General features: G+C 39.3%; 1 protein-coding gene across 1 annotated transcript in view; it reads right to left on the minus strand.

Annotated features, from left to right (window-relative positions):
* The window catches only part of LOC122791500 (mucin-5AC-like), a 272,677-nt gene that overhangs the window by 15,215 nt on the left and 236,461 nt on the right, over positions 1 to 21,001 (minus strand). Inside the window, exons 44-48 of the mRNA XM_044059242.1 lie at positions 18,318 to 18,358; positions 17,797 to 17,919; positions 17,602 to 17,700; positions 14,370 to 14,498; positions 10,748 to 10,787 (exon numbers count right to left, since the gene is read on the minus strand). Coding sequence (XP_043915177.1) covers positions 10,748 to 10,787; positions 14,370 to 14,498; positions 17,602 to 17,700; positions 17,797 to 17,919; positions 18,318 to 18,358 — 432 coding nt within the window. The remainder of the gene's footprint in view (positions 1 to 10,747; positions 10,788 to 14,369; positions 14,499 to 17,601; positions 17,701 to 17,796; positions 17,920 to 18,317; positions 18,359 to 21,001) is intronic.

Genomic DNA, 21,001 nt, shown 5'->3' on the forward strand with positions numbered 1-21,001 from the left:
AGCCCTACCCAGATACAATATATGGGTTCCTATTAAATGATCAAAGATGCATTCTTTCAAATGTGTCTTGATCAAACTTGAAAGCACAAAAAGGCAAAATAGTGAAACGGCATATAAGCGGATTCTTTCCCTGGGAAAGAAATTGCTTGTCCGCTTCCATTACTTTGCCATTTTTGTGACTGTAGTGCAATCTCAGAGTTGGTATATTTAAGTAGGGGGTGTGGGGGGCACAGCCTCCCACTTTATGTAATGTTTTAATTTTTTTTTTTTTTGTGGAACAGCAATTTTTTTCCCTTGGAAAAAAAAATCACTGTTCTAAGCATTCAAGATTGCAAGCTTTTGCTTACATGGGTTCGATAAATCATCGTTCACATTTTTAAGCATTCGATGATTTAACATAGACCCCAATATACTCAGGCATGACAAACAAAACAAGCATGCAAGTGGTGTAGCAATCATCAATAAAAATCCCCTAACCATTACCTTATTTCCACAGGAAATACCACATTTAATAATGCCAAACTTCTAATAACACTCCTAAAAATCAACAACAGGAAAAACTATATGTTTAATAGCAATTCATATACCACCAGGGAATAATGTTGATACTGCTGAAAGCATCCTGTATTGGATATCCCAACAAATTAACCATGAAACTATAATTTTAGAGACTTAAATATAGACTGTCAACTCATAAATTCTACTACCCCATTGAATCCATAAACTTGTACAACTTCAGACAATTAATAATCACACCTACTAGCATCAATAAAACTTCAGGAGTCACTCAATGTTAGACTAGATTCTTACAAACAAACCAGACAAACTTGACAAAAGTAGGATGCCTCTCAGCATAAGTGACCATATACCAACATATGTTATTACAATGCACCATAACCTAGCTAAACATATTAACTATAATCAGATATGAAATACAACCAATTTCAGCAAAGATATTTTCAATGAAACACTAAAAAAGCAAAACTGGAAAGTACTTAGTATAATGCCAATAGATACTGCTGTAGAACACTTAAATCTTGCTAAATCTTGCTATTTTCCCACCTTACTAAGCTAGAAAAGTCCAGTTTCAGATACCCGCTGATACCTGGACTGTGCTTAACCTTCTGTGTTTGGCCATACCTTACTTGGGCAAAAAGGAAGTTTCTTTATTCACCAGTGGGAGTGAGGAGCTCTGAACAGCCTACCTGCCATTTGAGGACTGGTTTCTGCCCAGAAACTGTAGTTTTATTGGCCATTTTGGGCTAATTTCGATTTTTTTTAATCTTTCTGATATAAAAACTGCATTTGCACATTTTTTGTGTTTGTATAAGCTCAGCAGATCCTGCCCAGGTGTCCTGCAGAGACTACAACACCAGAGAGACAAAAGGAGAGACTTTGGAGTGTTTAAGTACCATTTTTTGGTTTTTCTTGTTGCTTATTGCTATTTCCACCTAAACGCTTGTTTTCTGGCATTTATTGCTTCTCAGAATGCTCATTTTACACTGAAATTGCATTTATTTGTGCCTGCACTTTAAAATTCATTTTTTGTTGTAAATTGTATTTTTAACTGTTACTGGCTTCCTACTCAAGTGCGACAGCCATTACTGCACTATAAAAGTGTTTTTGCATTTGTTTCTACTGTTTTCTTGAAAAAACAAAAAAGCACAAAACATCTTGCTATTTTCCCACCTTACTAAGCTAGAAAAGTCCAGTTTCAGATACCTGCTGATACCGGGACTGCGTTTAAGCTTCTGTGTTTGGCCATACCTTACTTGGGCAAAAAGGAAGTTTCTTTGTTCACCAGTGAGAGTGGGGAGCTCTGAATGGCCTACTTGCCCTTGGAGGAGTGGTTTCTGCCCAAAGCTGTAGTTTTATTGGCCATTTTGGGCTAATTTCTATCTCTTTAATCTTTCTGATATAAAAACGCATTTGCGTGGTTTTGCGGGCAGGGCAGTGCCGGTTAGCTAGGGTTAAACTATTCCCGACTCCACAAAGTCTACTCTTCAGTTTTTCCCTTGGAACTAGACAAATCTTCAACTTTAGCACTCAAACCATTCATTTTACAGCCCAGCACTTGCTTAAAACTCATAACAAGCACTAAATACCCCTAGCACTATCCACCCTTATACTGTCCAGAAGGACAAGGCTCTCTATTCGTCCCCACCAGTCAATCAGAAAAACAGCTCACTCTACCTATTCAGGCATGTCCAAAGGACAGCTTCCAGTGTACTCTCCAGTCCAACAGGTGAATCTGGGCATTTTGAAGCAATGTTACAACTGCCTCATGTACACAGACAGCCCTCTCCTCCTACCACCAAACACTAATATATGCGAGAGCTGCAATTATACAGCCAGACTGGAGGCAAAGCTCTCTCAACCCCAGACTGTAAATGACTGTCAAGAGGAGAATGGTAATACTTGAAACACACCACCAGTCTCACATAGACCTAACAAACCAACGCATGCAAATAACACACATAAATACACAAAAACATGCTCAGAGGCTCTAAATAAAAATCTGCAAAAGCAACAGAGACCTCCAAAGCAAACATCCAAGCAACCTCCACAACCCATCACCAACAATGAAACACATACTTCACATAATCAGTGTGCCATACAATCACAGCCCTTAAGGCAAAATAACATACCCAACACACTTGTAATAGGTGACTCTATAGTCAGGCACACCAATGTCCTACTAACTAGGCTGGACAAGGAGAAGGTTACAGTTAGCTGCCTGTCAGGTGCCAGGATCCGCCACATAACAGAAGCACTCAGGTCACTCCAGAACAAGTACAAATATGACTCTGTCATTATACATGCTGGTGTGAATGACCCGAGATGTACTTCCCTGGACTACATGAAAAGAGACATGGAAGAGCTCTCTGATCATGTAGCCCAGGCAGGTATGACCCTGACCCTGAGTAGCATCCTGCCCTCACCAAGAATGATGCCACAGTATAAAGAAAAAAATGATCAACTTCAACAAATGGCTAAGTTTCTGGTGTCATTCAAAGGGGATCCAGTATCTGTCTGCCTGGGATGACATGCTCGACAAGCCACGTTGCTTCACAAGAGATGGCTTGCACCTGTCACCCTTAAGCTTTTGAATACTGGCAAAGGCTCTTGCCGCCCCCATAGTGCCTTTTTAGTTAAGGCTCAAAAGACAAACCCACCACCGTAAATAGCACAAATAACCAAAAATTGAGGGTAATGCTACTCAACACCAGAAGTCTAAACCTCAAAATACATGCACTCGAGTTACTCCTCAGTATGGAAAACATCAATATCTGTGCAGTAACAGAAACCTGGTTTAAGGCTGCAGAGAGTACCCCAGCACTACCAGGCTATAACTCATACTATGCCTTTCGGCCACAGAACCCGGACCGAAACACAAAAGGCGGGGGTGTATCCATATTCATCAAGGATACTCACACACCTCCAGGTTAGTGGCACAGCATGATGCATCAGAGATCACCCAAGTGCAGCTAACAATGGGCAAAACTGCAATCCAAATTGTAGCTTGCTACAGATCACCCACCATGACCTAGGACCCCCATTCTGCATTTCTGGAGACACTGGGAAATATGAAGGTCCTACCAAACACCCTAATACTGGGCGATTTCAACTACCCAAACATTAACTGGGAAAACTATTCAAGTACTAACTCCCTTGCCCAACGCTTCCTAGAATTTATAAACTTGAACACCCTGGATTAACTGGTCAACACCTCCATGAGAGGGAACAACATTTTGGACTTGGGTGACCGGTGTTCCACACCTGAAGTCAACCCCTCACTGGTTAGATCAGACCTTAGACTAATCACTCTTGATATTCACATTCCACCCCCAACCCCAATCAAGGAAACCACTGTGAAAAACTTTTCAAAAGCAAACTTTACATTGCTTAAGACCAAGGTGGAAAGGTTCACAGCCCCCACGCCAATGGACAATGCTGTCCAAGTTGCCAAAACCTTTACAAAGGCACTCTATGATCATCTACAGGAATGCATGGATCATGATCGTGCTATCCCAAGTAAAACCAAGACTCACTTCTCCAAGAAAAGGAAACCAGTCTGGTGGACCCCTGCCATAAACAGGCTCTACAATAGAAGGAGGAAACTAGTACAGATAAGAGCAAAATTCCTAGAAGGAAAGACATCCCTGATCAGTATTAGCTAGACATTACGATCCCTCATTAAATCATCCAAGGCTAGCTTCGAAAGAAAAACTGCCAAGGACTCCAAAGATAACCACAAAGCATTCTTTAGCTATGTCAAGAACCTAAGTGGAAACTCTCAGATCTGCTCTGTGTTTGGTGCAGAATGGCACAAAATACACTGAACTGACAGATATTGCCAACATTTTGGCAGACAGGTTCAGTGCAAACTTCACACCCCTCTCACCCCCTAAAGGGCCCATAACCATACCAGAAGAATGTAAGGCCCCAGCAATCACCAACACACAGGGTAAAACAGCCCTATCTAAAGCCAAAAACACAGCCTCAATGGGACCGGACGGTGTCCCAGGCTGTGTCTTACAAGAGCTTCAAAATGAACTAACCCCTCACCTAAACACACTGTTCAAACTCAGCCTCTCTACAGGCTATGCACTCACAGAGTGGCGCACAGCAACAGTTATGCCACTCCACAAAGGTGGCGCCACAACAGACTCCGGGAACTATCACCCTATAAGCCTGACTAGCCTAGTCTGCAAGGCTATGGACCGCATCATCATCATGGAACTCATTAACAGAGACATTGGGAGCCTCCAAACTTTGGACCCCACCCAGTTTGTCATTGTTAAGGGCAGATCATGCCTCCTAAACCTGGTGGACTTCTTTGAGACAGTTACCAAGGCATTAGATGAGGGTAAGGAGGACCACACAGCCTACCTAGACCTCGCAAAGGCTTTCTACACCATTCCCCATTCTGGTATTATAGGCAAACTCACCAACCTGAACATTAACCCTTATGTCACAAGATGGGTTGCAAATTGGTTCACAGACAGAACCCACACGGTGAGAGTTGCAGACTCTAGGTCTGACTCTAAATCGGTTACAAGTGGCGTTCCCCAGGGCTCAGTCCTAGGACCCCTCCTGTTTGGTATATACTTCTCAGAGGTACAGGCAAGCACAGGAGGACTTTGGCTGACCAAGTTCGCAGACGACTGCAAACTAGGGGCCATAATTGATTCTCCGGCTGATACAGACACCCTCCAGAAGGGTCTCACTGGGTATGTTATTTTGCCTTAAGGGCTGTGATTGCATGGCACACTGATTATGTGAAGTATGTGTTTCATGGTTGGTGATGGGTTGTGGAGGTTGCTTGGATGTCTGCTTTGGAGGTCTCTGTTGCTTTTGCAGATTTTTATTTAGAGCCTCTGAGCATGGTTTTGTGTATTTATGTGTGTTATTTGCATGCATTGGTTTGTTAGGTCTATGTGAGACTGGTGGTGTGTTGCAAGTATTACCCTTCTCCTCTTGACAGTCATTTACAGTCTGGGGTTGAGAGAGCTTTGCCTCCAGTCTGGCTATATAATTGCAGCTCTCGCATATATTAGTGTTTGGTGGTAGGAGGAGAGGGTGGTCTGTGTACATGAGGCAGTTGTAACATTGCCTCAAAATGCCCAGATTCACCTGTTGGACTGGAGAGTACACTGGAAGCTGCCCTTTGGACATGCCTGAATAGGTAGAGTGAGCTGTTTTTCTGACTGACTGGTGGGGACGAATAGAGAGCCTTGTCCTTCTGGACAGTATAAGGGTGGATAGTGCTAGGGGTATTTAGTGCTTGTTATGAGTTTTAAGCAAGTGCTGGGCTGTAAAATGAATGGTTTGAGTGCTAAAGTTGAAGATTTGTCTAGTTCCAAGGGAAAAACTGAAGAGTAGACTTTGTGGAGTCGGGAATAGTTTAACCCTAGCTAACCGGCACTGCCCGGCCCGCAAAACCACGCAAATGCGTTTTTATATCAGAAAGATTAAAATGATAGAAATTAGCCCAAAATGGCCAATAAAACTACAGCTTTGGGCAGAAACCACTCCTCCAAGGGCAAGTAGGCTGTTCAGAGCTCCCCACTCTCACTGGTGAACAAAGAAACTTACTTTTTGCCCAAGTAAGGTATGGCCAAACACAGAAGCTTAAACACAGTCCCGGTATCAGCAGGTATCTGAAACTGGACTTTTCTAGCTTAGTAAGGTGGGAAAATAGCAAGATGTTTTGTGTTTTTTTGTTTTTTTCAAGAAAACAGTAGAAACAAATGCAAAAACACTTTTATAGTGCAGTAATGGCTGTCGCACTTGAGTAGGAAGCCAGTAACAGTTAAAAATACAATTTACAACAAAAAATGAATTTTAAAGTGCAGGCACAAATAAATGCAATTTCAGTGTAAAATGAGCATTCTGAGAAGCAATAAATGCCAGAAAACAAGTGTTTAGGTGGAAATAGCAATAAGCAACAAGAAAAACCAAAAAATGGTACTTAAACACTCCAAAGTCTCTCCTTTTGTCTCTCTGGTGTTGTAGTCCCTGCAGGACACCTGGGCAGGATCTGCTGAGCTTATACAAACACAAAAAATGTGCAAATGCAGTTTTTATATCAGAAAGATTAAAGAAATCGAAATGAGCCCAAAATGGCCAATAAAACTACAGTTTCTGGGCAGAAACCACTCCTCAAATGGCAGGTAGGCTGTTCAGAGCTCCTCACTCCCACTGGTGAATAAAGAAACTTCCTTTTTGCCCAAGTAAGGTATGGCCAAACACAGAAGCTTAAGCACAGTCCAGGTATCAGCGGGTATCTGAAACTGGACTTTTCTAGCTTAGTAAGGCGGGAAAATAGCAAGATTTAGCAAGATTTAAGTGTTCTACAGCAGTATCTATTGGCATTATACTAAGTACTTTCCAGTTTTGCTTTTTTAGTGTTTCATTGAAAATATCTTTGCTGAAATTGGTTGTATTTCATATCTGATTATAGTTAATATGTTTAGCTAGGTTATGGTGCATTGTAATAACATATGTTGGTATATGGTCACTTATGCTGAGAGGCATCCTACTTTTGTCAAGTTTGTCTGGTTTGTTTGTAAGAATCTAGTCTAACATTGAGTGACTCCCTGAAGTTTTATTGATGCTAGTAGGTGTGATTATTAATTGTCTGAAGTTGTACAAGTTTATGGATTCAATGGGGTAGTAGAATTTATGAGTTGACAGTCTATATTTAAGTCTCTAAAAATTATAGTTTCATGGTTAATTTGTTGGGATATCCAATACAGGATGCTTTCAGCAGTATCAACATTATTCCCTGGTGGTATATGAATTGCTATTAAACATATAGTTTTTCCTGTTGTTGATTTTTAGGAGTGTTATTAGAAGTTTGGCATTATTAAATGTGGTATTTCCTGTGGAAATAAGGTAATGGTTAGGGGATTTTTATTGATGATTGCTACACCACTTGCATGCTTGTTTTGTTTGTCATGCCTGAGTATATTGGGGTCTGTGTTAAATCATCGAATGCTTAAAAATGTGAACGATGATTTATCGAACCCATGTAAGCAAAAGCTTGCAATCTCGAATGCTTAGAACAGTGACTTTTTTTTCCAAGGGAAAAAAAATTGCTGTTCCACAAAAAAAAAAATTTAAAACATTACATAAAGTGGGAGGCTGTGCCCCCCACACCCCCCTACTTAAATATAACAACTCTGAGATCGCACTACAGTCACAAAAATGGCAAAGTAATGGAAGCGGCCAAGCGATTTCTTTCCCAGGGAAAGAATCCGCTTATATGCAGTTTCACTATTTTGCCTTTTTGTGCTTTCAAGTTTGATCAAGACACATTTGAAAGAATGCATCTTTGATCATTTAATAGGAACCCATATATTGTATCTGGGTAGGGCTGATCTCATTATCCTGTATTTCTTTTTTATTTTTATTTTTAACCAGGTTTCACTAGCTATGACTACATCAGCAGTGCATGTGGCAAGGTAGGCATGTATGTCATGGATTTTATTGCACATACTTCTTAGAGTCATATTTAGTAAGGTGATTTGTGGTTCTAATTTTTGCTGAAATATATTAGGTGACTGGTTGATTTTAGGGGGGGGGGAGTGATGGTTTTATGAACAGTGGGAACTGGGTTGGGGTGAATATCTCTGCTAATTTTTTAATTGATATTTACAGAGAGAGAAGAGTGTGGCCTTGGTTTGGTATTTAATCGTAAATTTGGAAACTTCATTTTGAAATATTTATACATAAATAAATCAGATATGTTTTGTTTGTAGAGACAGGGTGTTATGGAGAAAGACAGGCTGGGGAGATGTTGATATTCTTTGTGAGGATTGGTTGAAGTCCTAAGTATTTGAAGAAGGTAGATTTGACAATTTGTGATGAAAGCTTGTAGAGCAAGGAGGAATAGCAAAATAATTTGCGTTATGGGCATCTTATTTAACTTGGGTTTTATCTTTGTTGTAAATTGGGATTAGAAAATGTTAGGAGGGTACTTGGTTGGTTGTAAAGATGTAATTTGATAGTTACAGAGGGCAAGGATTAAGACAGTTTGAGAGACAGTCTTGGGTGGTAAACTAGAGCGGGTTTTACTGTTGGCAGTAATTCTATTGACTGTTTTTCTTCTGGAGGGAACTGATGGTATTGATTTGAGGAATATGTGGGTGGTGCTATGGAAATTTAAATGTAGACTAAGAGGGGAGGGAGGTGTGGAGTGAGCCCGAACATTGATGAGGGCAAACAAATCGGGCTGGGGAGCTTGACTTACCACCTAAAACAACACATCCTCATAAGGAAATAAACAATACTATTTTGTTAACACCCTTACAAATTAAGAATATTAATCTTTCAAAAAGCAGGTTTTTAGCACCAAAACAACAAAGGAACACTGAAAACTTAAGGATAAGACAGGAAATTTTTGCAAAAATAGCTCCAAACTTCACAAGCACTTTAACTAGAACAGAAGTTTTAGCAAGCACTTATTTTAACTTACATTCCAACAAATTCATTTTAGCAATGAAATTACTTAATAGTACTATGAGATCTCTACAGTTTAGATTACATTTCTATCTTATTTAATACCAATTGTAGAGAGTTATGCTAATAAAATAAGCATTCAGTCCTTAGGAAACAGAGTGGACTCATGGTGACAAATATTGGCGACCATTACAATTGCTGACACAAATCAACTAAAGTACAAACAATGATTGCAAGTCATACTTAGTAGAAGGTACAATTACAGGTAGCAATTAGATTTACCACAATGTCTGCAAAGCACCAGTTAGATAAACACAAATCAATTGGTAAAGTAAGTATAACATAAACCTCAAACATTTATATAACTTCAAACATTTTATATAAGTTTGTTTGCCACTGTGTGCACTGATCTCAATACATGAGTTACAGGCACAGGACAGGTAATTACAAATCATGATGGTTAGTAAGAGGTACAGTAAAACAGAGGTGCATACAATAATAAAAGCACAATGTTTAGAGCAATTGATATAAGGTGCAAACAGAAAATGCACAAATGTAGTATCAGATACTTATGAGCCTTTATAAATCCTAATAAGAAAAGGAAGCCAAACTTTATGCTACTGCAGAGATAGAAGTTACCAGAGAATTGCACTGGAAACCAATTAAGAGCTTCTAAAGCTATAGTACACATTGCATTACCACAAAGATCACAGCTAAATGTAAAGTGCACTTGTAATCAAACAGCAGCTTTAAAAGCTGTTGAACCCACTGACTCCCAACTTTTTTTATTTAATTGAAGCTATCACTTAGGGACAGCTAAAACTCTCAATGAATCACAAATGATTAATGAATATCCCGTTATAAACCTTTGCTGTGTGTTCTTGAAATGGATGTCAAGATTCACCTCTCAAACTTTGCTATGAAGATATATTTCTTAGCACCCATTTCTCAAACACATAATTCAGTTGTGATCAGAGATCTGTTCATAGACCTTTACATTTGTCAACCAGTTATGTACACTCATCTGAGAAGCCTTTCTGCTATGAGCCAGACCAAAATTATTGGTGAAAAATAGCATGAACAGATACTGAAAACAGAAATAAAAAAAAGAGTCCACATCAGGTTTGAGAACAGGATAACAAAGCTGAATAGATACATCATAAAATAACACCTAACCTGGAGAAAAAAAAAACATAATAAATGTTGTAATGTAACAGAATACTAGAATAAGACATAGTCGTACAATCAGGTTTGAACTTGAAGATATAGTAAAAAGGCATAAATATTTTAATAAGATCTGAATGGACAGTGTAATGCAACGGAACAATAAATCATTTAGTTAGCAGAAACCAGACGGGTGAGCAGTGCACAAAGTTTTATGTGTATATGCATATATATATATATATATTTATTTTTATTTTTTATTTTTTTTTGCTCCTCTCCAGGTCCTTTTTCAGTGTCTGTATAATATTGGCATACATAGTGGAAAAAAGCCAAGTGATCAGCCTATTTCCCTAAAATACTAACTTAGGATCCTTTGTGTTCTCTTCATGGACAAGCTATATAAATTGCCAGAAATACCATTTCAAATGAACCATCTAGCACTCTGTACCTAATTATTAAAATAATATTTTATAGTATACTTTGTTCTTTCTCCTGTTTGTATGGTGACAAATGATCATTTTAGAATGGTCTTATGAATCAGGCAAACATTCTCTGTCAGTTTCATTCCATCTTATACCACACATCTCTACTTCCACAATAGATATACTTTACTTACATTTTGCACAGCAGCCAGCAGAATCCCATACAACAGAACCCTGTAACACAAGAAAAGAGAAGGAAATGCACAGATGAAAAGGTTACTTAAGTTTGGTCTCCAAGACTGTTGAAGAAATGGATGATTTTTTTTATGATTTGGGTATGTTTAGTCATTTATCAACATCAGATAAAACATGGTAGTTGTCTCTGTGGAACCACCTAAATGGGAAAAAGTATCAAACCTCCTGTAATTTAAACTAGAGTAAATTATCTGATACTGTAAAAATGAATTAACTGCCATTCTTCTAAAAATGCTTACATATTTATAAGAAATTAAAAACAACGCAGTAAATAAAGTATCTATACATTTAAATGAGGTGTATAACTTAAGAACAATGGTAAAGAAGCAGACTATCAGACTATATATATATATATATATATATATATATATATATATGGGTCCCATTCAAAATCCTGAAAGCTCAAAATCCTGAATCTCAAAATCCCAGACTCAAAATCCTGAAAGCTCAAAATCCTGAAAACTCATAATCCTGAATCTCATAATACTGAAAAACGTACAGGACACCAACACAGACTGTATTGCAGCTACACTACACTGCACATACACTACTATCTATCCACTTACCCTAACCCAGACCCTAACCCTAAGGTCCGTCACTATCGCACACTCACCTCACCTGTGCCTAACCCTAACTCACTTAACCCCTAACCCCAAATTCTGTCACTATCGCACAATCACCTCACCCGCACTAACCCTAACTCACTTAACCGCCCCTAACCCTAATATCCATCGCACTCACCTCACCTGTGCCCTAACCCTAACTCAATTAACCCGCCCTAACCCCAAATTGTGTCACTATCGCACAATCACCTCACCGCACCCTAACCCTAACTCACTTAACCGCCCCTAACCCTAACATCCATCACAATCACACTTACCTGACCTGCTCCCTAACCCAATGTCCGCACAATCACACATCAGTGTTGGTGTCCTGTATGTTTTTCAGTATTATGAGATTCAGGATTATGAGTTTTCAGGATTTTGAGCTTTCAGGATTTTGAGTTCGGATTTTGAGATTCAGGATTTTGAGCTTTCAGGATTTTGAAGGGGACCCATATATATATATATATATATATATATATATATATATATATATATATATATATATATATTTTTTTTTTTTTTTTGCTCCTCCTAAGGTCCTTTCTCAGTGGCTCTATCACCAAGAATCAATTGTCCCATTCATTCCGGGGCCATAGGAGCTGGGAATTCCCAGACTAGATAGCAGCCCTATTGCCCATTCATTCCTGCCTTGATTAACCCTCCATTCCCTGGTAAGATTCAAGTAGCAAGGAATAGACTAGCTTGCTGGTCCTGGAAAATTGCAAACCCTTCTCTCTGTGGGACCAGTGTTTATTTATTTATTTATTTATTTATTTATTTAACATTTGTTGACCGGGAATGTCCGACTAGGTTCCACAGATCCTGTTTTCAGCGGAGGCCCGGGGAGCAATGCTCCAGAAGCATGTCATTAGAATGTGGGAGGAAACCCACGCGAATGCAGGGAGAACATGCAAACTCTACACAGAAGGCACCCCAGCTGAGAATCGAACCGGAGAACCTCTTGCTGTGAGGCGACAGCATTAACCGCTGCACCACTGCACCGCCTCTCCCCTTGGCAGCCCTCCAACCTTTGACATCTCTGTTTCCAAATAGGAAGCTTGTCTTCTCACACTAAATTCCTTCAGTTACCTGTTGGAAATGGACTATGACAGCACAGGCATGGAAGGTTCGAACTCCACTAAGGAGCACCTAGTGTTATGTTATCTCTAGGTGACACCATTGTACTGAGCTACAGCCACCTCTCCCAGCCCCCAAGTCCCCCTGTACCCCATTAATAATACAGGATAACCCTATACCTAACCCTGACCTTGCCCTTAATCCCAGCATTACAGCTTACCTTATAAAAACCTTTTCCATACCACCATCACTAAACAAGATACTCAGACACACATCACAGGCAAACTCAAACACACAATGCTAACTCTATCCCCTTCTCTAACCACTGCTTTAAACCTAATAACAGGTACACTTACTCACGCACACACCCACATACACACACGCACACACACACACACACACACACACACACACACACACACACACACACACACACACACACACACACACACACACACACACACACAGTACACACAGCAACACATGTGCACAACACCTAATCTATCCCCTTGTCTATATCTTACACTAACTCTACCTCAAAAGCACACTTACCTTCACCAAACGAACATTTTCCTTTCAACATCACACACACTCTTCAACTCCACATGACTAAATTAATGTGTGTGTGTGTGTGTGTGTGTGTGTGTGTGTGTGTGTGTGTGTGTGTGTGTGTGCGTGTGTGTGCACGTGCGTGCAGGCAGGGGGTGGGAGCAAGTCCTCTTCACCACATAATGTTATATATATCAAATGCAAGATCGCCATAGAAGGAAATATTATGAAAATCAGCAAACTTGTATGTGGTGTACATAAGTCCTCATTTTCACTCTTTCAGTCTCATTATTCCAGGAGTTGCACTAAAGAGTCTCAGAATATCAGACGGTTACCATATCATACATACACACTAAAGAGTCACACAATATCAGACGGTTACCATATCATACATACACACTAAAGAGTCTCAGAATATCAGACGGTTACCATATCATACATACACACTAAAGAGTCTCACAATATCAGACGGTTACCATATCATACATACACACTAAAGAGTCTCACAATATCAGACGGTTACCATATCTTACATACTAAAGAGTCTCACAATATCAGGCGGTTACCATATCATACATACACACTAAAGAGTCTCACAATATCAGACGGTTACCATATCATACATACACACTAAAGAGTCTCACAATATCAGACGGTTACCATATCATACATACACACTAAAGAGTCTCAGAATATCATGCAGTTACCACATCATACACACTAAAGAGTCTCACAATATCACATGGTTATGATATAATGTATATCACTGGAAGTGAGGCAAGGCATCAACATTTAGTAGTGCAGTGTGCACTGCTCTTACACTGCTTGGATTACATTGTTGAAGAAGTTAAAGGAAGGTGGTCAGACAGTTTGTGAAACTACTCTTTAAGTTGTTGTTTTTCTAAACTGCTTGCCCCCTGCAGTGCATGGAGAACGTCACCAAGATCAGCGTATCCAACTTTATACAGCTTTTCTTCTTAGATACTAGTCTGCCAAACAATGAACTTAGACAATATGCAAATATTTTTCTAAACAAGTTGTGAAGTTAGCCAATTTCCCTATTTATTATAAAACAAATCATCCACAATGCTTGCTTCCTTCTGCAACTATTTCTAGAAGACATTTTATTTCCATTGGCCTCAGTTTACTGCATTTGAGAATACGATAATAAAAATTATATATGGTTATAAAATATATACTAATGGCAAAAAAGAGAAAGACAAAGATAAGACAACAGACATGTTTACATAGTCTTACCAGCAGCACCTGTTACTATTCTTTTAATATAATAGGATAGTAACAGAAAGGAATTAAGATGTCAGACACATACCTGGGCACACTCCGAGGCAGTGAATGGGGGACACTGCTTCTTGTTGGTGAGTAGAATATACTGACCATTAACCAAGGTACAGGTATACTGAGTGCAGTTGTCATTAGAGGGTGACCACTTTTCGCCAGGCTGAAGAGAAAGGAGAAAACGTTATATTTCATGCAGTGAATTGGGCGGCTTATGAGATATGCTTTGTTTTTTCACTACTAGCAATGTCTGATACTTTATTTAAACTTGCTTGCTGGAACTTAGAAACAAAATAGCAATTACCATGGCTTCTGCTAATCTCTAGTAATTCTAGATATAAGCTAATGTAAAGGACTACAGAACTGGGGAAAGAAAACACTGCCAGGAAACCAAAAATAGAGGGGGTCTATATTAGATGAACGGACACTTAAAATGCAGAGTACAACATGCTCGACAGCTTTTAAGCAAACATTCATCTAACTGAAAGCTCAGAATATTGAAACAAGGAGTTTCGAAAAGTTATAGTTGGCCAGCCGTCAGGAAGCCAACGGCTGATGGTTACAATGTACTGTACACCATTACAACCTCCCCAAAAACAAACAAATAAAAACAAAAAAGCAAAAAACAAAAACAAATCTACAAACAAAATAAAGCAGGGGGCTTCAGCCCCCACACCCTCCAACTTGGGGGGCTGTGCCCCCCACACACCCCCCTACTTAAATATACCAACTCCGAGATCGCACCACAGTGGAGGACTGTCAGAACATTACACAGAGTGAACGTCGAGACTGCACCACAGTGGAGTACTGTAAGAATGGCGAGACAGGGTGAACGTTCTGACGTCAGCCATTGGCTTCCTCATGGCTGGCCAACTGTAATTTTTCAAAACTCCTTGTTTTGACATTCTCCAGTTTTGCATAGATGAACACTCACTTAAAAGCTGTTGAGCATGTCGTACTTGACATTTTAAGCATCCATTCATCTAATAGGGAACAAAATAGGGGAAGTTACCTCTACAAGGAGACCAGTGTAGTCCCTCAGGTTTCTGTGCTGGGACCTCTCCTGTATGGCATCTACTTTTTTGAAGTAAAAGCTAATACCAAAGGGCTCCGGCTGACAAAGTCTGCAGATGACTGAAAGCTAGGAGCAGTCACTGAATGCCAAGATGACCTACCCATCCTGTAGGAAGGTTTGTACCAAATAAATAACTGGTGCCAAAATTGTGGAACGAATCCAAATGCCAAAAAAATGCATTACTGCATCCTTTAGGAAATCATCTATCCCAGGGGACAACCACATTAACAATATGCCCCTAAGAGTTGACCCAGTTGTTCAGGATTTGGAAACTTATGTAGACAGTGCCCTAACTTTTGACAAACATGTGTCCATGGCTGTAAGAAAGTCCTTCTATACTGCCCAGATTAAAAACAAAGGGATTGTATGAAGATCTCGGGTGGTCATTATCTTCCTTTATTCAGCCCTAGGACAATTATTGAATATAATGCCCCCTTTGACATGTATCCATCTGGATACATGCAACAGCTAGAATGTCCACAGAGACACCTTGCTAGATGGATACAATGCCTAAACAACATGTCCTACATGAACCGACTAAAAGCCCTATCACTATACTCTGTATCTTACAGACTACAGAGAGGTGACTTGTGTCTGGCATACAAGGCATCCCCCGACCCAATACTGATGGATTTACTGTACACTCACAAGTCAAATGGCATAAGAAATACTTGGGCTAGGGATCTAAACCTCTTCTGCAACATCAATAGTACAGTTTGGAGGGGTAGGTATATCTTGCAGCGGATACCACTGCCATGGAGCAATCTCACAATTCACATAAAAGAATGTGCATCTCTGTTCACAGTCAAGTGCAACTTGGATCTATGGATGTGAAACAGGAACTCTTTCCCAAGACTGCCCCCTGTACTGCTAATGGACAGAGGCAACTCCTAAATGCTTTATCCCATGCATGAGCTCCATCAGATTATCTATGGTTTGATCCCAGTTATTCTCATTAAGGATAATATATAACTATTGACCATGGGATGGGTAAGGCAAACCTATAACCAAATGGGATCAATTATTTTGAGCACAAAAAGAAAAATTGTCTACGCTTAAAATGGCCCATGAGGGCAGCTAGCCTAGTACTTACCTATGAACCCATGAACCTATGAAACAAAACAGGAACTTAAAAACATATTATGTAAAGGAAATACATCAGCCAATGAACTGCTGAATGACATCTTCATATACCTAAAGCCATGTAAGAAGGCTGAAGCCAAAGATGTAATACCTTGTAGGTAAGACGGTGTTCTGCAGCTAATGTCTAAGGATCTGCTTCTCCTACTGTATATGACTGGGGTCCTCTGTTATGCCACACTGTAAGTAGTTCACAATTTCTAGCTATGTTAGGCAAAATAGGATGCACTCCCCAGCCCTGCCGCACTTCTTAATCTTTTTATTTTACCATTCCAGGGAAACAATGCTTGCAGTCTTAGAATCACTGCTTAAATAGCATGGCATTTTTTAATAAAAACCATTAAAATAAAACAAAACATAATTTATATCAGCATCAACCTTCTTCTTCCCATTTAGTATACAAGGTTTAGGTGTCACTTCAGCAGTAATTATGACCTAGAGCCAATGCTCACAATGTCGGATTGCTAGCCCTACAATGGTCATTCTCACATTACACGTACACACACTTTGTTTTTCCTTCATTAAGCAGGATAGTCCCACTAGGCTAACAGCCTATTTTCAGCAGATGCCGAAGTAGTATTTATACTACTAGGTGAAGTTTAGCCAGGGATCATTTATGTCCACCTCATCTACCACCACCTCAGGTAGATGGGGCCTTGGTTTAATGTTTCATTCAAAGGACAATACCCTCAGGAGTGTAGCACCCATATGCTGCACTGCAGTGTCAGCAATCCATCTATCTGGTGAAGGAATAGAACCCACACCCTTCTGCACAAAAGGTGAGTGTGCTGCCTGTTGTGCTGTTGTGCCACTGACACACACACACACACACACACACACACACACACACACACACACACACACACACACACACACACACACACACACACACACACACACACACACACACACACACACACACACACACACACCAGAAAATCTTTAAGCTGTGTTTACTTGTGAACACATTTAGATCACTGTTTCAAGCCAGCAAACAAAGATAGAAGGCAATATGATATAAATTGCTCAATCATAATTCAGTCTTACATACCTTGAGCAGTTGTGTGCTATTGTTCGGCAGGACAATAAGGCAGCTTGTCTGGATGCACTCTCCACAGCATTTTCCAGGGACAGTCCGATATTCAAAGCTCTGTGTCATTAAATCAAAAGAAAAGAATGTTATATCCTCAGGAAAATGCCTGTAAAGATATACTTACACAGTTTCTGAACAGTTTCAGGTACTCACTGGCTTGCAGGATTTATCACACTGTACAGGAGCGCAGACAATGTTGTTCAGCTGTGTTACAGGATCAGTAGTTTTGCTGCAGTAACACTTATCACAAGTGTTTTGTGGAATGACTGCATTTGGCTAAATGAGTTATAAGACAATGCATGTAAGAGACCATTTGAATACACATATGGCTGTAGTATTATAGGATTAAATATTTATAGAAATTTCTTATACCTCTACATAGACATGTACATATCTATAAATATCTGCATCAAGATCTATTTAAATATTCTGTGTATAGTATCTGTCTATATATCTATTTATCACTCTATACATAATTTATTTATAGTACTCTCAGTATGATTAACATGCTTTAATTTTGCAATACAAATTATTTCCTTGTGGCTCTTATTTATAACGTCAAAGGCATGAAAACTGCTAGGTTAAACATACAGATTCTAGGAATTCTTTATTAGCAGAAGCAACATACTTTATTTTTTATGCTATCTACTAGAAAGGAGAAAGACTTTACTTACCTCGTATTCAGTGTCGTTAAAAACGCAGACACCCTTCGGCTCTGGGGGAGAAGACAAATTTGTTAGAAACTGTCTAATTAGATTAGGTATCCTAGTAGACACGTCCAATTACAAATTTATGAGTCCGTTGATGCACTATATTGGCTGCCACATGTAGCATCAACACTCTATAAATGATTATTTCAGCATCACAGTCTACTACACATAATGTCTGAAATACTAAATGCTTACTTTATTATTCAGGACACATTACTTGCATTTTAATTTACCTGAACCAAGCCCAGGAGCACATCTGTAGCTGATAATTTTCTTAAGGCCATAAACAAATTGAATAAGCCAAACTGTGTCTGTAATCTTGATTATCTTAGTCTTCCAGGTAGTCACTATCAGAAGTTGTTTATGTTCCAGATGGACACTATCAGAATTTATCAACTGCTTTGCCTTATTTGCTTTACTGAATGCTTCAAGAATGAGAACATGCAGGCATATGGCATAAGAAGCTATAAATACAGCACTGATGTGATCTGCAGGCATCTGATACACCAGCAATCAATGCAACTGATGGAAAGAAAAATATGGGTAGCTGTGTTCATTTCTGAAATATCATTTGCCAATTTATGTTTTCTCATAGGGAATTGAACATAATGGTATTTAATACAATTGCTGATGAGTCACACTGCTCCTAAAGGAGGTGGTTAAGGTTTCATTGATGACACAGAAGGTCTCGGTCTACAGTGAGTGCTGGACCTTGCGCCCTCTAAAGTTAATTTTGTGCGTCTGTGTTTCATAGAATGGCATTTTGGTTTAATGCTTTCAAGGAATTGGCAGCCACCAGGTTATATATCACAGAAGCTCAATCACACCAAAAAAAAAATGTCCCTTTACAAATTTATTCATTTTTTCATTTTATTTTGTTAACTGTGCAAGCTGCATGGAGTCAAGGGCTAATAAACCATGGACCACCAAGGAGTAATGCTCTATTGCAAACCTACACAAAAATTATTAGAGTAACCAAACTGCCTGAGCTGACAAAAAGATCTGCTACGCAACTGATATGTAAGGCAGATTTAAATAGATGAAAAGGAAACATTCAAGACTAAAGGAATTACTAAATTACAGATTATGAATGACAAGGCTAAACATTACATATGTGCAATCAGAGTCTGTACTTTGTCCATAATAACAAGACAGATCACTTTCTTACTGCTATGGTGTGACACAGTCCCACAAACAGTATGGTCCAGGAGATGGATAGAAGGCATGAACAAAATGCTTTGCTTCTTACTGGGGAGGCATTACTGTGGATGGATTGTTTCCTAGTATTGAAGCGACTTCACAAACAGCTTCACAAAACTGTAACACTTCTCCATTAATGCGCCAGTACAAAACGCAAACTGATCAAGATAAACTGCTGTTCTTCCCATGTTTGTACATACTGCCCTTTATTAACTGACCTCAATTCCGAAAGGCAGGATTTGCATCTTGTAGTTTAGTGCTGTGGCAGGAAAGGTGGAAAGGCTGCAGTACAGCCATGGCATGCTTTCATGTGGTATAAATACATTTCATTATTGGACTAGGAAATAATCTCCCCCAAAGGATGCAGGTAGCCGAGTCTGGACCTTCAAAAAAATAGATAGCTAGACATACTTTGTTGAATATGATAAATAAGTCATGATTGATTTTAGTTGTTGGGTGTGAGACTATTCAGATGTTACTCACGTGTTGGTTTGTAGTTAACTTAACTTATATGTGACCATAAGGACATCAGCTGATCCGTGAGCAGTATTTTATTTAACCCTGTTTTATGCAGGTAACTTCACTTTTCAAGCTTGTGACCTACTGGCCTTCAAAAACCTTGACTGGTGTCAGTATGATAACTCAGTGGTTAAGATCTCCGCCTTCTGTCACCAAGATATGGGGTTCAGCTCTTAAATATGCTAATTTATTTGTGGAGATTATAACTTCTCATAGAGACTGCATGGATTTCTCTGGTTACCACCTAAAAACATGCTAGCGATTAGCTATTTTAAACTGCTCATACATATTGCATTTACCCTCTGTTTTTGTGGCCTACGTTCCGGCTGAAAGATGACTATAATGACCAGTTCACTTCAGCTTGTCAACAAGTGAGTAAATAAACAAACTGCTCTAACCCCATGCTGAAGTGTTCTACTTCCCACATGCATGTCAGCATTACTTTTGAAACACATTAATGACTGATTTCTGAGTGCAAAGGCACACATTGCATAATCCTGGAAGATGTTGTGTAATGCATCTGTCATGTTTAGTATTAGTTTCTCCAATGTGGTGTGTGCTTCTGTAGAAGTGTGTTCCAGGCAATCGATCATCAAACAGAATAGGATCAGATATCACCTTATAGATCCGTCTGTGGTTAAACATAAAATAATCTGTATGAAACAAACAATAATGACACTTTCAGAAGCCTTTCTGAATAGTTATAGTTTTCAAGCCCTATGACTTTTATGGATCTGCTTTCACTTACCAAACTGTAATGATGCCTGATCTACTATGAATGATCTTAATGTATTGAACAGACTGTTACAGTCCATTAAAGTAATTTAATTATTAATCTCTTTATCTGGGGGTGTTACTCACATGGCTGGAGGGTCAGTATAGCTGGTAAACTGCAGATTGGCAAGTCAGTAAACACAAACATCAAGCTG

Source organism: Protopterus annectens, chromosome 17.part0, assembly GCF_019279795.1.
Source record: "Protopterus annectens isolate FY-2018-M chromosome 17.part0, PAN1.0, whole genome shotgun sequence".
Classification (NCBI taxonomy): Eukaryota; Metazoa; Chordata; order Ceratodontiformes; family Protopteridae; genus Protopterus; species Protopterus annectens.